Genomic DNA, 15,089 nt, shown 5'->3' on the forward strand with positions numbered 1-15,089 from the left:
AATAAAGTATGTGCTGTTTTGTGCATACAATTCCATACTGCATTTGACATACTGTGCACTGGACATACTGATCTCGTTCTAGAATACTATACAGTATGGTAGTATGGATCCAGTTACAACACACACACAGGGAATCTGATTTCATTCTTAAAGGGCACCATCAGTCCGCTATAATTTTACATAGCTGGTAGTTGTTTGCTGCAGCTTTAACCCTCCTATTACCTTCAAATTTACTGACATCTTTTATCCTTGGGTTCAATTTGACCCCAGCAATTTAAACCTCCTGAAAATATAATTAAAATTGTTACCCAAGTTTATGTATAAATAGCCCTTTAAATAGAACTGAAAAAAATGTGTCAATGACTTATTTAGAGATGTTAAACATTGAATGGAGTCAAATTGACCCCAAAGATAATTGGGCGGTTAAGTAAGTATTAGGGGAAAATAATCTAATATTTAAAAAACCCTCAAAGGTTAGGTAGTTTTTCTCTTTTTCTGCACTTGAAGTCATCTGGTGACCCCCCTGATGTATGTTGTGACCCTTTAGAGGGGCACGAACCGTACTTTAGAAACCACTGTTTGACCACCTGTGTTCGTGAAAACAAGCAGCAGCACCAGTTGAATGTTATTTCATTCACAGATGACTATTTCTCCGGCGTGGAGCTGCAGTTTTCAGTGTTTCTGGTTTCCTCTCTGCTCTCCTAACATTAAAAGGATGATGGGGCAGCCGGCGGCGCGCGCGGACTCATCGTAGCCGGGGAGCGCGCTTCGGGAAGACGGGCGCGCGCCAAGCGTTGTGCAGATGTGTCGCAGATTTTGTAAAGTCACCGGACGCACGGAAACATCCAGCACCGGGAAGTCCGTGTGGATAAATGGGCCCGTAAAGTGCGTGCGTGTGTGTGTGGGGAGGGGGGAAAACGCGGCGGCTGAGCGGGGAAGCGGACGGAGCGAGGCGCCGCTGTCAGCAGCAGTTACCGTTAGCTTACTTTGTGGAGCAGAAGGACGCTACTTTGACAGTTGAAGCCGCGGACGGCGCACAGATGGAGCTGTCGGCGATTGGAGAGCAAGTGTTCGCCGTGGAATCAATCGTGAAGAAAAGAGTTCGGAAGGTAAATGCTTTGACATTTCTTGCCCTAATTTCTGAGTGCGTGTGTCCGCGGGAGGTAGTTGACGGAGACACGTTGTTGGGAGCACAGGATGCTACTTTGGATGCTAATGAAAGCTTGAGAGATTAAATGAGGAGAGCTGCGCTACTAATCCGGTTATCTAATTGCGGAGCTGTGTGTGAAAGGGGGCGGGATACACGAGGATGTCCCTTTAACGCAGCGTGGACTCTTGTTGTCATCGCACCGCCGCTTTACGTGTCAGGTGTTCGCCTCCGGTATCCCGCAGGAGGTCACGTTATCGGCACAGCACCTCCGTTTGAGGCCCGTTTGGCTGCTAATTAGGTTTGGGTTAAGTTACCGTGTTGTGTTGACATGTGCAGGGGCGAAGATAGGCGCTGTGGGCCGCAGAGCCCAGAGGGTCCCCTTACACCAGCCTGGACACCACTGCTGCTCCTGCTCTTAACCCTATTCAGGAGTTTTGGGGTCTTCTGGACCCCAGGCCATTTGGTTTAGGTGACAGGTATTGTTTTTTTATTTTTGAAGATTTCTTTAAAAAATATAATAAGAGGGACATTTTTCATGCATTTGGAACCAAAAATACGTCAACTTATGGGAAAATGTATCAAACATAGTATAAAAGTCTATAATGAACACCAACAAATATTTTGCACATATTAAAGTCCTGAATAGGGTTAAAAACATGTGGCTTTCACATACAAAGGAAGAAATGAAGAGTTCATGTGCAGACACAGAGAACTCCATCTTCACAAACCTTCAGAAAACTCACTTTTCCATCATCTACCTGAGACAATATCAATCAAACTTAAGTTATCTCTACTTTTGTCATGTCATTTCTACTGAGTCAAATACACTCAACTTCAGTTTGATTGATATTGTCTCAAGCAAACAACCAAAAAATATGTTTTCTAAAAATCTACAAAAATAGAGTTATCTGTTTTTGCTAATGAATTCTTAAAATGTTCATTCAAACGGAGCTTCATCAAGTCAAGTCAAGCTTTATTGTCAGTCTTACCATATGTGCAACATACAGAGAACTGGAATTACCATATTCCAAGGCCCCACGGTGCAAACTGAACATAGAAAAAAAAAGTATAAAAGTATAAAAATAACATAAAAGATAAAAGAATATAGCTATAAACAGGATATAGACAATTACATAGAATGTAACTCTGACTATAAACAATACAAACAATAAATAATAATAAGCGGTGTGTGGTTTATGGTTTTGCTTCAGTGAAATTTCACCTTTGTCGATACAAAAAGCCACCCCATCAATAAAAGTTATTTCCTTTACCCAGAGGGTATTTCGAGGATAAACTTACCGTGGTTAACTAGCTGAACAGTTCGGTTATGAGTGACGACATGCTCTGCAACAATGCGATTCTCTTTGATGTGCCCTAATTAATGTCAGACAGTATGTGAATAACTAAGTGAAGCAGATCTGAAGTGAGCAGGTAACTGACAAACAAGTTGCCTTCCGTGGCTGACCGGGGTGTAATAATTTGCCACGTGTGACCGACACTCGGCCCATGAGCTGCAACGATCGGCTAAGCATGACTGTAAACGGGCAAAGTTATTCCTGGAATTGATTTTGGGGAATTTCGTTATGACAAAAAACGGGTTATGACATTATTCTATGACAATAAATGGGCTGTTTTACTATAGCTGTTGTAGGAAAATATTTGGGACTTGTGGTTATAAAGGGGATTTTCTATAAAGCGGTATGACATTAAGTTGGCAGCACTGTAATAAGTAAAGTCATCATTATTAACACAACACCTTTAAATCAACAGCTGCTAAGACACACTGCTCTCCAGTAGGAAATGACGTTAAAAATTACCCAACAAGTTTAACTGTTCTTGTAAGAACCTGCAGTGTTATTAACTATGTGAATTTACTTAAATAATTTAAATAATTTACCCTAAAAATGTAAATATTATGACAGCAACATCATATAAAATACAACAAGTGTTTATATAGTAAAATAAAGGTTTGCTAGACTAAATCCAATATGAAGCTTAAGACTTTACAATAGTATTTATTATGTGTATAATCAGAATAATTTATTAAAGTTCAAAGCCTACAAACATTTTAGAAAACACAAATTCACCTGACTAGAAAAATTATTTAAAATAAAAATTTACCTGATCGATTTGAACATTAAAGTCAAGACCAAACAATATTATATAAAATAACAACTTTACTTAATTTTCCCAATATATTTATCTAATTGTTGTGGTTAAGACTAAAAAACAATATTGTATGATCTAACAAATTACTGATTTTAATAATAAGGTTAAGGCACTACAGTGTAGTATGTAAATTTACGTGATTAATTTAAATATTATAGTTAGGACCCTACAAAAACTATGTAAAATTGAAATTTAACTAAATAATTTAAGCATAAAGGTTAAGACCTTGAAATAATCACTGAAATAAACAAATCATTTGACCTAATATTATAGGTAAAATCCTACAATTTTATTCAGTTAGTGAATTTCTTTGAGTAATTTAAATATTACAATTAAATTCCAACAATATTACAAAATACACAAATTTACCAACTAAACTCTTATTAACACGGAGATCCTACAGTACTATTTATGATATGAATTTACCTGAATAGTTTAAATAATACAGTTATAAAGTCAAGGAAATCATATAAAACACAAATTTTCCTTACTAATTTTAACTATTAACGAACTATTAACTAACCAGCCAATCCTTGTCCCAAAGTTCCGGATCCAACTTGCCGACTTCCTTTACCTGACTTGTTCCAACATGCCAGAGGCTGTTCACCTTGGAGTTAGTTAACTATTAACAGGGTTACTGTTATTAGAGTGTTGTATATAATACAAATTAATCTGACTAAATTGTATGTGAAAGTTGAGAACCTGCAATATTATGTACTCTTAATAAAATATCTGACTAATTAAAATATTAAAGTTTAGGACACAGTGAAGTTATCCATGGACAACCCAGTGAAAGACTGTCTTTGAGTAAGCATATTGGCAACACACACTTAAAACTGTGTATAAAACATACAGTTAACAGCATTTTCTGTCCGTTACAGTTCTAATATTAACAGTATTGTGCAGCTAAAAACTTGTGCCTAAAGTGAAAATGCTCAAATAGCAGCTAATGTTTTGTAACATTTTTTTCTTGATAAATGAACTAAAGTATTAATTGATCTTTAGGGTTTTTACTGCATAGAGGAATGTTTGGCAACCTTGTCCCCCCGTTTTGTTAGTTATTGTAATGGAGATGTACTTAATATGAATTTGTATACACTTAGTATAAGTGGTTTGACTTTCAGCTCAGGCTTAAGAAGTGAAAGCAAAGTAGATACAGAATGCACACAGCCCTGTTATAGACCAGCTCTGCAGCAGCAATGGTTAAACCACATGTGTTTTTTTGTGGTTTGTATTTCTCCATCCACAACTCAGACACACATGCACTCATGTACCGTCACCTTTATGTGAAATGTTGCTTGACACTCTGATATTACAGTCAGAGTTGTATGACTGAACTTGAATGATATTTTTAGATTTTTAGTCAAATCCAAATTCAGATCTAGCGGAGTGCACAGAGCTGAACTCATCTTTGCACCGATGCATGAAAATACAGACTACCCTGTGAGTGCATCATAATTACAGGCATCATGCTGTAATATATTTATGTTGCCGGTTATAGCAAATATGGCTCTTTAGATCTATTAATTAAAGCCTAGCACACTGTGCGCTGTTAATGCAGGATATTCTTCTTGTCATTGTATATGGGGAAGTGGGTGAGTAACATGAAGTCGGGAAAAGTGGTGACTTCACCCGCTGAGAATACCTTTGAGTGCTGGGAAGTTATAATTGGATGATGTCAGTGAGAATGACTAACTCTGAGGGGCTTGGCTAGTCTATGGAAAACATACAGTACATTTCAGCGTCATGTTAATTATAGAAATTGTCTGATGGCATGGCAACATCTTCCTACATATGAACTGCAAACTCCAGCAGCGACAATAAGCTGACATGAAAAAATGCACGTTGAGTGTGGCTTACATTACATTACATAGTGATCAGTTCTGTTTTTAGAGAAGCAAGACTGATTCTTACTGTAGCTACTTTATTCTCATGTATTTGTATATTTATAAATCTGTCAATCAGTTGAATCTGAATAAAAATACAACAGGAGACAAGTAAATTGGTGATTTTCCACAGAGGATGCAGGCATCCTTCAGCTAGTCATGAAGATGATGTAGCATCCTACAGGCTTCAATAAAATCCAGATCAGTACTGCAGAAGTTATGGCACCAGAACACCCTAATAAAGTGTAATCTAACCTGTTGTGTTTGAGATATCATATCTAGTAGATCAGTGGGTTAAATGTGTTTAAATGCAGACAGGAATTCATTCCTTCATGTTTTATCAAAATTAGACATCTGTGGCGTGACTGGATTGAGGTAAGACGGTTTGCAAAGGGGTTCATACTCACCAAATCATTTTCATTTTTCAGGTTTTCCTTTACTTCTTGCTTTTTTTCCTCGTGAATTGGTGGTGGTGGCACAACATTTCGCTACAGCAATAATTGTGTATCCTCCTCTTGCAATGCATTTTTGGTGCACTGCTGCCAAATATTGATATTTTTTCTAAAACATAAAAGCACTTAAAACAGATTCCCTCAACCAATTTGGCTTACCAGAGTCACCACCTCATGATGAGTCGTGGAGGCCATTATCAGATGAATGTGGATGAAGTGAAGTGAACTGACCTGTGGTGAAGATAAGATATGGAGGGGGGAAAGATGAACAGATGTAGAAAGCAAATGTGAAAGCAAATTAACTGAAGTGGCATATTAAAAAGATTAAACAATAATGATAATACACACACTGATACCACAATGCCATGAATAATTACTTATTTAGGGGTATTTTTTCTTCTTCAGTTACACAGATATCATGATGCATCGTAGATGATCGCCTTGCAGCATGTTACAGAATCACTGTATCTTGATACCGTTAGTATCATGGTAATCATTGTAGCTTCATATTGTAAGTTGTTCTGTGATTCCCACCCCTATACACCAGTGGCTGGTTGTGTTTTCAGGTCTGTTAAAATATAACAAGGTGACTTTGTCTGTTCCTTCTGCTATCTGTGTGTGACTGTTTTCCTTACGACTGGGGACAACAACAACCGAGCAGCAACCTACTACACTGAAAATGTAGCGTTTTGCAGAGGATTTGGATCGTGCAGTAAAGCAGCTCTACTAGTTTGTTGCCGTGGATTATCCAAGTTAATGACAGTGCTCATCTCTCTGCATACAACTCTTCCGCCACAACAATTCCACCTGTCACTGTTTTGTAGGAACATAGAAGCAGCATCCCTTCGCTTAGCTCCGCCCAAGACAATTGGTTTAAAGAAATACACACAAGTCAGTGCAACAGTAGCGTCCAACTATAGCAGAATGATAGTGAGGTGCAGCCAGAAAATTGTGTCGTACAGAATGGGCTGGTTGAATGTGACTATGACATTTGTAACATTTGTAAACTTTGCATATATAGTTAAACATATAAACTTTGTATCTCCACAGGGGAACGTGGAGTATCTGCTGAAATGGAAAGGATGGCCTCCAAAGTGAGTATGTAGACTTAGTTACAGAAGACTGGGTGGATACATTAACTTCTTAAGACCCAGTGTTTGATATGCATACATCCCTTCATTATCTATACACTGCTTAATCCTCACTAGGGTCGCGGGGGGGCTGGAGTCTGTCCCAGCTGACTTAGGGCCTTAAGGCAGGGGACACCCTGGACAGGTCACCAGTCTATCACAGGGCTACACTTAGAGACAGACAACCAAGCACACTCACATTCACACCTACAGACAATTTAGAATCACCAATTAACCTCAATATGTTTTTGGACTGTGGGAGGAAGCCGGAGAACCCGGAGAGAACCGCTGCACAGGGAGAACATGCAAACTCCACGCATAAAGATCCCGGGTGTCCTCACCGGGACACAAACCGGCGACCTTCTAACTGTGAGGGGACGGTGCTAACCACCTAACCGGCTTGCTGTTTGATTTGCATTTTTATTTAAAAAATAAAAAATAAAATAAACATGTAAAAAAAAGTTTTTTAAAATACAAAGAAAATAAATATATATTTTAGAAATAAATTCAAAAAGATATTTTTTCATTTAAAAAAAATTTTAAAAAAATTAAAAGCAATAAAATAATAAAAATCAAATCAAATAAAAAATATGTATAATATAACCCAAAATGTGATGTCCACGCATGTGGATGCCAGGTCTTAATAAGTTAAAATGAAAGTACAAATGTATCTCATATTCAAACTGATATATACAACAAATTATACATACGCACAGACGAGTACCTTGGACCAATGTGAGAATTAGCTTAGTTAGAGCTCTTTAGGATATTATTAAGTTTGCCTTTAGGACTTAACCCTCCTGTTACCTTTGGGGTCAATTTGACCTCATTCAGTGTTTACCATCTCTAAATAAGTCATTTACATAATTTTTTCAGTTTCATTTAAAGGGATATTTACACATAAACTTGGGTAACAACTTTAATTGTGATATTTTCTGGAGGTTTAAATTGCTGGGGTCCAATTGAAACCAAGGATAAAATATGTCAGTAAATTTGAAGGTAATAGGAGGGTTAAATATTCTAAAAAGAAAGTTTTTTCATTTTTTTATTTAAAAGTAACAACTGGTTGACTTTCTGAAGAGGATACATCCACTTCAGCTGAAGAAGATTTGTATGAGCCCTCTTTCAGCCAACATTTTAATGGAGAATGTTAAATCATGCTGTGTTAATAAACAGAATGATCTAATCAGCTAACTGGATATAAAAACAAACTGATGATGGAGTTCACAGACAAATGAACAAGGCTTCCATGTATGTGACCTCTTCCAGGTACAGCACCTGGGAGCCTGAGGAACACATCCTGGACCAGCGCTTGGTGCAGGCCTTCGAAGAGAAGTAAGACCCTACTCAACATGTGAGACTGTTTGACACATAGCTGGCCGGGAGTGTGCCGAGTAAATCTTTCTTTTTACGTTGTATTAATCATAAAGAGATCATGACTCAGCAGACCCAGATCCAAGTCCTCTCTCCATCTGGAATAAGTATGTGTTGTGGGTTGTTGGATTGTTGCCTGTACCCCCTGCTGACAAGGCCTCACTATTTTCTGGTGGATTAATAATAATTAATGTTGACTTTTCCTTCCTTTTTTTGATGACTCATTTGATTTGAAACAAACTGACATGCAGTTAAGTTTGAGTTTTCTTGTCTCCATGGGAAAGATAGAAGAAGCTTATTTCCATGTCTGAACAACAGCTCAGTTAATACATTATTATTACGCTCATATATGCTGCTTGGCTTTTCTAGAGAACAGAAGGACCGAACTCTGGGTCACAGGAAGAAAGGATCCAAATCCAAACGACTCCTTCTAGAGGTAATGTTTGGAATTCAGTTTTAAAAATTCTAATTGCTTTTCCCTTGCTGGCTCCTGCCCAGTTCTGGTGCTCTGTGTCGCCGTATTTTCAAGACTTCTTTTTCTGTTTGATCTCGATTCAGAACACCGTCTACACCATGGATCTCCGCAGCGCTCACAAGACTCCAGAGAAACCTCCGCCTCGCCTGCGACTCTCTCTGACTCGCTCTCTGGTCCCTGAGGACGAGGATCAGCCGTACGATGACTGCAGGCAGGGCCCAGGACCACATCTGGCACATCGAAAAAGCAAACAGAGGAGGTCGCAGTTCAGATGCCTTAACTCCAACCCTCCAAGTCCTACACAGGAGGACTGGGAAGGGTGGGAAGAGGAAGAGGAAGAGGAGGAGGTGGAGAACAATGTGGAAGATGATGAGGACAGAGAAGAGAAAGAGGAGGCTCAAAAGGAGACGGCAACGAAGAGAGACAGCATTTTACATGGTAAGTGTGTCAGTCGGTCAGTCAGTGGACTCTAATCACCACCTCGACCCAGTTTCACTTGACTCTTTGTCAACCTCCTCGTAGGCAAAGCTTCTTTCACTGTGCATGCAACCAAAAACATTAAAGTTGCCTCATTCTGGGCTGATTAAAGAGGAAATAATGCAGATTGCAAAATATAGACTCAATAAAGACGCTCTTTTGCATATAGACAGTTACTGTAGAGTCTCCATGTTAAACAGGGTTTCTATGAGAAGCCTGGCGTTTGAGTTTAGTCATGTCCAACTATGGAAAAAAGTGTTTATTATGGTGTTTGGAGCAGGGCGCCAGCATCGCCAAAATCTTTACCAGAGTGAGCTTGATGTCACTGGAAGCAAAACAAGAAGTGCAACATGTGACTGAACACACTCACAAGTGGCTGCATCTAGAAAAAAACAACACAAATGATTTATAACTGCAGCCAAATTGGCTTCATCCAGTTGGTTATTCAAGCAGTAAAAGGACTCTCGATTCTGCATAAGGAACATTTTTATGTCCTAATTTGTAATTTTTTTGTAGTTAAACAATAAAAAAAATAAAGTATTTCTATTCTTTGTTTTAGAGCGAAAAAAAAATGAGAACAGACAATTAAAAGACTGTCAAAAATGGTCATTTTTTTCAGTTCCTCTTATTTGTTTTCAAAACTAAAACCAAAAAAAGGAAAACACGTGGTTGTCTGTGCGGTCACAATGTTTCACTTTTCTAGCATAGCTTTTCTGTCAGCTTGCCTTTAAATCAAAAAAGGAATTTCCAAAAACAAAGATGGAGCATTTCTGGAGTTTAGTTTTTTGCCTGTTTGCTAAAAAAAATAAATAAATAAATTGGGCACGAAAAATAAAAAACCACGTGATGTTGATCTTGGATTAAAATTCAAAAAGACAAAAGCCACGTTTCACACCATTTTGGTTTCCAAATAAAAACAAAAAAAGGATTTATCAAAAAAACAAAAAAAAGAAACTGTGTTTTATTGTTTCTTGTTTTTTATTATTGTTATTATTATTCTGGTACCTGAAATGTTCCATTTTTGATTTTCAAACAAAGACCAGTAATATGTTTTTTTAAAGTAAAAACAATAACTTACAGATGACACTGTTGACTGCCTGTTTAACTTATCTATAACGAGTTGACTTCATGCACAGTGGCAATAATTTAAAGTTAAAAGATGCCTCCAAGTCTCCCCAAAATACTAATGAGGTGCACATAATGAAGTACATCTGCCTTCTGTTCGGCTCTAATAGCTGTCTGTTCCTTCAGCATCTCGTCTGCCGTTGTCAATTTATAACATGTATCAGAGTCCAGATCCAGGTCAGTCAAGAGTTCTTAACTCAATAACAGCACAAAAGTGATGGGCTTGATGCAATTGCTGTCTGACTGCAACTCGACCCTTCTCTCCTTCGGTCTTTCTCTCTGCATGTCCTCGCCTCCATCAGGGCAGGAGAGGACAGGCGACTGGAGCTCCGCCACCCGACCGGTCGAGGTTACTGCAGCAGAGAAGCCAGACGACGTCTGGAGGCCCGTCATCCGTCCAGGAGAGGTGACGGTCACGGACGTCACCCTCAACTCCCTCACGGTTACTTTCAAAGAGTCAAGAGTCGCCAAAGGCTTCTTCAGAGACTTGGGCCTGGAGGTGTGAATGCACTGCAGTGGGAGCAGGCTGGCAGTGAAGGCACCGTGAGAGGGAGGCAGAGGCACTGACTTAATCACAGTGTGCGAACGGTGGTCGAGGGTTTGGTGTTTTCACTCCTTTTTTTCACCCTCCCTCTCTGCTCCTCCATTGCCAGCTGCCTCCAGCCTGGTGAGTGGTACGTTTACATGCACAGAGTCACCTGAATATGAACTTTATTTAGAAATGGTACTTAATACCTACAGCAAGTTGTCACTTCTCATGGCGACCAAAGAAAACGGAAAAAGGTGGGCAGCCGGCTGCAATTAGTTCAAACAGCATTTCCTCCTCAGAAAGAAATTAGTTTGGTAATAGTTCCAACTGAAACATCCGGTGAAGAAATAATACTGTTTATCACAGCACTAAATCTGGGACAAATCTGTTTTGGCTCGTTTCATATGTAAAACAAAATGTGCAACCCAAGTATTGAGGCACAGTCACAAAAGTGGAAGAACAAATGTGAAGAAGGTGCAGACTTTAGCTGAGGATTATTTTGAGTTAGCAGGATGCACGCTGCCTGAACCACACTGATCAATAGATAAGTATTAACAACCTTTGACAGTTACAATGTAACAAACTGGAAATACAGCATTAGCGTCATTATTTAATAGCCACATCTTGTTTATCCTGAATTACAGCCTTTGTGATTGCATTGTTTCAAGTTGAGACTTTCATTGAAATGAATTGTTCAGCCCTAGCGAACAAGCTTGTTAATGCTCATGCGTCTGTATCAGAGACAAACAGAAACCCGCTTATCAAAACGATTCTTCTTAAAGCTACAAGAGATCAAAAACTCCACCAGGTACCTTTAAAGCAGCTAACAGATTGGGCATCATTTTACCATGACAGATTCAGCAAACTATATGAGTTTGCATGAATTTCAATTTTGCGATCACTGACTATATGAATGATGGCCGTAGGTACATCTTGCTCTTTTGTAACCAGATGTGACATAAGGGACAATCTGACTGAGATTCGAGTACATTACACGTGCCCAAATGTTAGTGACTCACAAGATAGCGCCGCCATAAAACATACCCTGCTTTATCATCTATTTTACTGTATATGGGGCCATAATTTACTAAATAAACATCATGCTCTATTGAAGGAAATTGAGACCATAAACTCTTTGGGAAAAGGTTTACTGTGGTAGTAAATCAGGGACAAGTCGAATCGTTTTCTCATAGTTATATATACAATCTGACTTCTTTTAGCAACCAGAGGAGTCGCCCCCTGCTGGCCCTAAGAAAGAATGCAGGTTTGAGGCTCTTTTCATTCAGACCTGGAGGCTACATCCTTCTTTTATACGCAGTCTGTGGTTAAAATCCTTATTCTGAACCTTATTTTGCTCATAAGCATAGTAGTTTGAAAGTATAAAGTAGCACAAAACTGGAAACTGAAATGCTGGAAATCTTTAGATCTGCTTTAAAAGTCAGCACTTAAATGCACTTTGTTAGTCGTTACTCTGAATCTTTGAGTATAGAATGCTAACGAGGTACTATTAATAGTCATGGGAAGATCAAGTAAGAGCCCTCTGTGCATGTAAACTTGCCACTGTTTGTCATCTCTCTTCCACACTACACTAACCATACCGGACTCAGATCTTGTACATACTGCAAACTACAGTGATGTGGGAATAGCTGTGAGTCCCATACTAACACGCAGTGCTGTACCTGTAACCTGTAAACACATAGACTGTTACGACTGTACAACACGTGGCTTAGTCTTGTATGCGTTTCAAAGTCCTCTTAGAGATCATTTGATCCGCCTGCATGCCTTTCTCCTCCAGTACAGATAACGCAAAGACAGACAGCGTAGTCTTCTCCGTACACGTAGTTGTTCATCTCAAAGTATACAGCCCATCATACCAGTGACAAATAAATCTTGCACCAAAATGTAGAAATGAGAGAGATTTGATGACAGAATGTATTATGGAATTGCACTGTAGAGTTTGTGTCCACTGGGGGGTAAAGACTGACCAGCAGACCAACATTCTAATGCTTGACATTTCATACCAACATCCAGTAGCTTTAAATCAGATTATATCACGTCCAGAACAGTGACAAGGATTCAGTGTTTCTCCCAGAGGAAAGTCCTCATTTAGATGATTATGAGACAATAAAACTCTCCACTAAAAGCCAGACAAAGACGTTTAGTTTTATTACTTCTATTGCACTTGAACTAAAAATCCCAAACTTTGCAGGACTGGCAATTATTTTATAAAACACACTAAAGTCTTAGAAGGGCGATGTTTTTAGTTAATTGACAATCAGCTGGCAGGCTTGAACTTTTAATAAAATAACAACACCTCACAACTTACAATTAGCTAATGAAGTGGAGACGAGCAGAGCTTTACAAACAGACTTGATCTACAACATGGACTAAAAAAGAAGGATGGACGTTTAGTGGGTCCATCAAAGCTGTGTTCCACAAGCTTGAAAACAGAAGTAAACAACGCTTTATGTTGTTTAAGTAAACAGAAATCCACTCGCTTTCTCAGTCTTTAAATTGGCGGTTGGATTAGATGTTAAATAGACGTTAAACTGTACTGAGGTGAAGTTAGATACACTGGATAGAAATTCACTCCAGATGGAGGGCGACCTTTTAACTCGGTTTGCTCTGGTGTTGGCAGGACGAGGACGTTAGCTCACCGCTGAACTCTCATTCTTTGCCACAGAGGTTTCACTTAGGGACCATCAATATATCACAGGTTGAGTGACACAGTAAACTACCACTGCATAAACTTATGCTTAAATAATTACACAAGATTACATTTAATTATACTATTATTATACTATCTTAATGTGTGTCACAAATAAGACACACCTTTTATTTTGGGGTTTTGGTTTAATTTGCTGATTTGAAGCTGACAACAGAAAAAGCATGTGGATTTCTTTTTTTAAAAAATCAAACAATGCAAAAACAAAAATCCTGTTATCAAACAAGTTGAACACAGCTTTGGATATAGTGTACGTGGCGTCTCGTTCAATGGATGGATGAAGGAGTTGACAAAACAATCTCATTTAGGATCTGTTCTGAAGCTTTCACGTGTTTCATATGATCTGATTGAGTTTGCTCAGTCGTCAGGGAAATGTAGATGTTGGAATGTGTATTGATTTTACAGTTGGACTCTTAAAGTTCAAACTTTACATATGAAGCATCCATCCATCCATCAGCTGCTTCATCCTGTAGAGTTTTACAGGAGGCTGGAGCTCATCCAGTGAGAGGACTGACCCTGGACAGGTTGTCAATCCATCACAGGGTGAACACAGATGCAGACAACCATAAACACTCACACCTACAGCCAGTTCAGAATCACCAGCTAACCTACTAAACATGTCATTGGACTGTGGGAGGAAGCAGCAGGAAATAAACCACACAGGGAGAATGTGCAAACTCTGACTCTGACTGTGTTAACTGTAGATACATTACAGCCACACAAATCCAAACAGATGTTGTAGTAAGTCATCATGGACATTCTGCTCAACCGTCTCTGATTTGCTTCAAAACTATGGATATTTAAAATTGTTTCCTTGGAATTATACTTCAACATAAGTGCTTTCTCAGATATTTTTTTTCTTAAAAATGTCCGTCGACCCACTTTCGACATAAACAACAACATTCTATTTCTAGTTAAATCTTAAAAAACATTTTGACTTTGTGGAACAAATTCTCATCCCGGCTCATTCATTTATGAAAGTTCTGCAAAAGTAATGTTCTTTTCAATTTTGTGACCACATATTACATATTAATAAGTAATCTGTATGTTTTATTTTGTATTATTGTAACATGCAGTTACGTGTGATTCACAAAATGTCACTAGTTCTGAATCATTCATTTGTTAATGCCTACTTAGAGATGAGACTTTCCATTATGGCTTCAGTTTTTCTTTCACATTTCAACTCCCTCATAATCAGAGACTACTTGCAGAATCTGAATCAATAACATGATGAGAAATTTCAGAGCACTTCAAGCTTTTATATTGTTTAAACATAGCCTAAAGTTTTTTTTGCACAAAAAAAAAATCATGCTGAAAGTGAATCAACCTGCAATTTTTTTAATAAGAAATTCTATCTGACAGAAAATAAAATGAAAATAAGAAAAATCATAATAGTGATAAGGATAGAAACTTTCAGAATCTTGAATTCTTATGACAGCTGAGCAAACTCTGAAATACACAGGAATTTGAAACTCTACTGTATGCAATAGAACAATGTTAGCTATAGTTTAGATATGTGCAAAGACAGAGTGACGGTCTTCAATACAGGTCACAGGTCACTCAGCGCCCTCCATCAATCAGATGACTAGAAAACTGA

General features: G+C 38.5%; 1 protein-coding gene across 1 annotated transcript; it reads left to right on the plus strand.

The window, feature by feature from the left end:
• Positions 1-912: 912 nt before the first annotated feature.
• cbx7b (chromobox homolog 7b) lies at positions 913-14,839 on the plus strand. The gene is made up of 6 exons (XM_008306375.1): positions 913-1,109; positions 6,708-6,751; positions 8,057-8,122; positions 8,531-8,597; positions 8,720-9,074; positions 10,541-14,839. Exons 1-6 carry the CDS (start codon positions 1,041-1,043, stop codon positions 10,741-10,743), a joined length of 804 nt encoding a protein of 267 aa, XP_008304597.1. The 5' UTR covers positions 913-1,040; the 3' UTR covers positions 10,744-14,839.
• Positions 14,840-15,089: the final 250 nt, after the last annotated feature.

Source organism: Stegastes partitus, unplaced genomic scaffold (genome assembly GCF_000690725.1).
Source record: "Stegastes partitus isolate 25-593 unplaced genomic scaffold, Stegastes_partitus-1.0.2 Scaffold3647, whole genome shotgun sequence".
Lineage (NCBI taxonomy): Eukaryota > Metazoa > Chordata > Actinopteri > Pomacentridae > Stegastes > Stegastes partitus.

What these genes read in the sequence shown, in the direction of transcription:
- cbx7b (XM_008306375.1), top strand. Translation starts at nt 1,041, where the DNA reads ATGGAGCTGTCGGCGATTGGAGAGCAAGTGTTCGCCGTGGAATCAATC. An exon ending in TGAAGAAAAGAGTTCGGAAG is followed by an intron (nt 1,110 to 6,707) that starts GTAAATGCTTTG and finishes GTATCTCCACAG; the next exon opens with GGGAACGTGGAGTATCTGCT. An exon ending in TGGAAAGGATGGCCTCCAAA is followed by an intron (nt 6,752 to 8,056) that starts GTGAGTATGTAG and finishes GACCTCTTCCAG; the next exon opens with GTACAGCACCTGGGAGCCTG.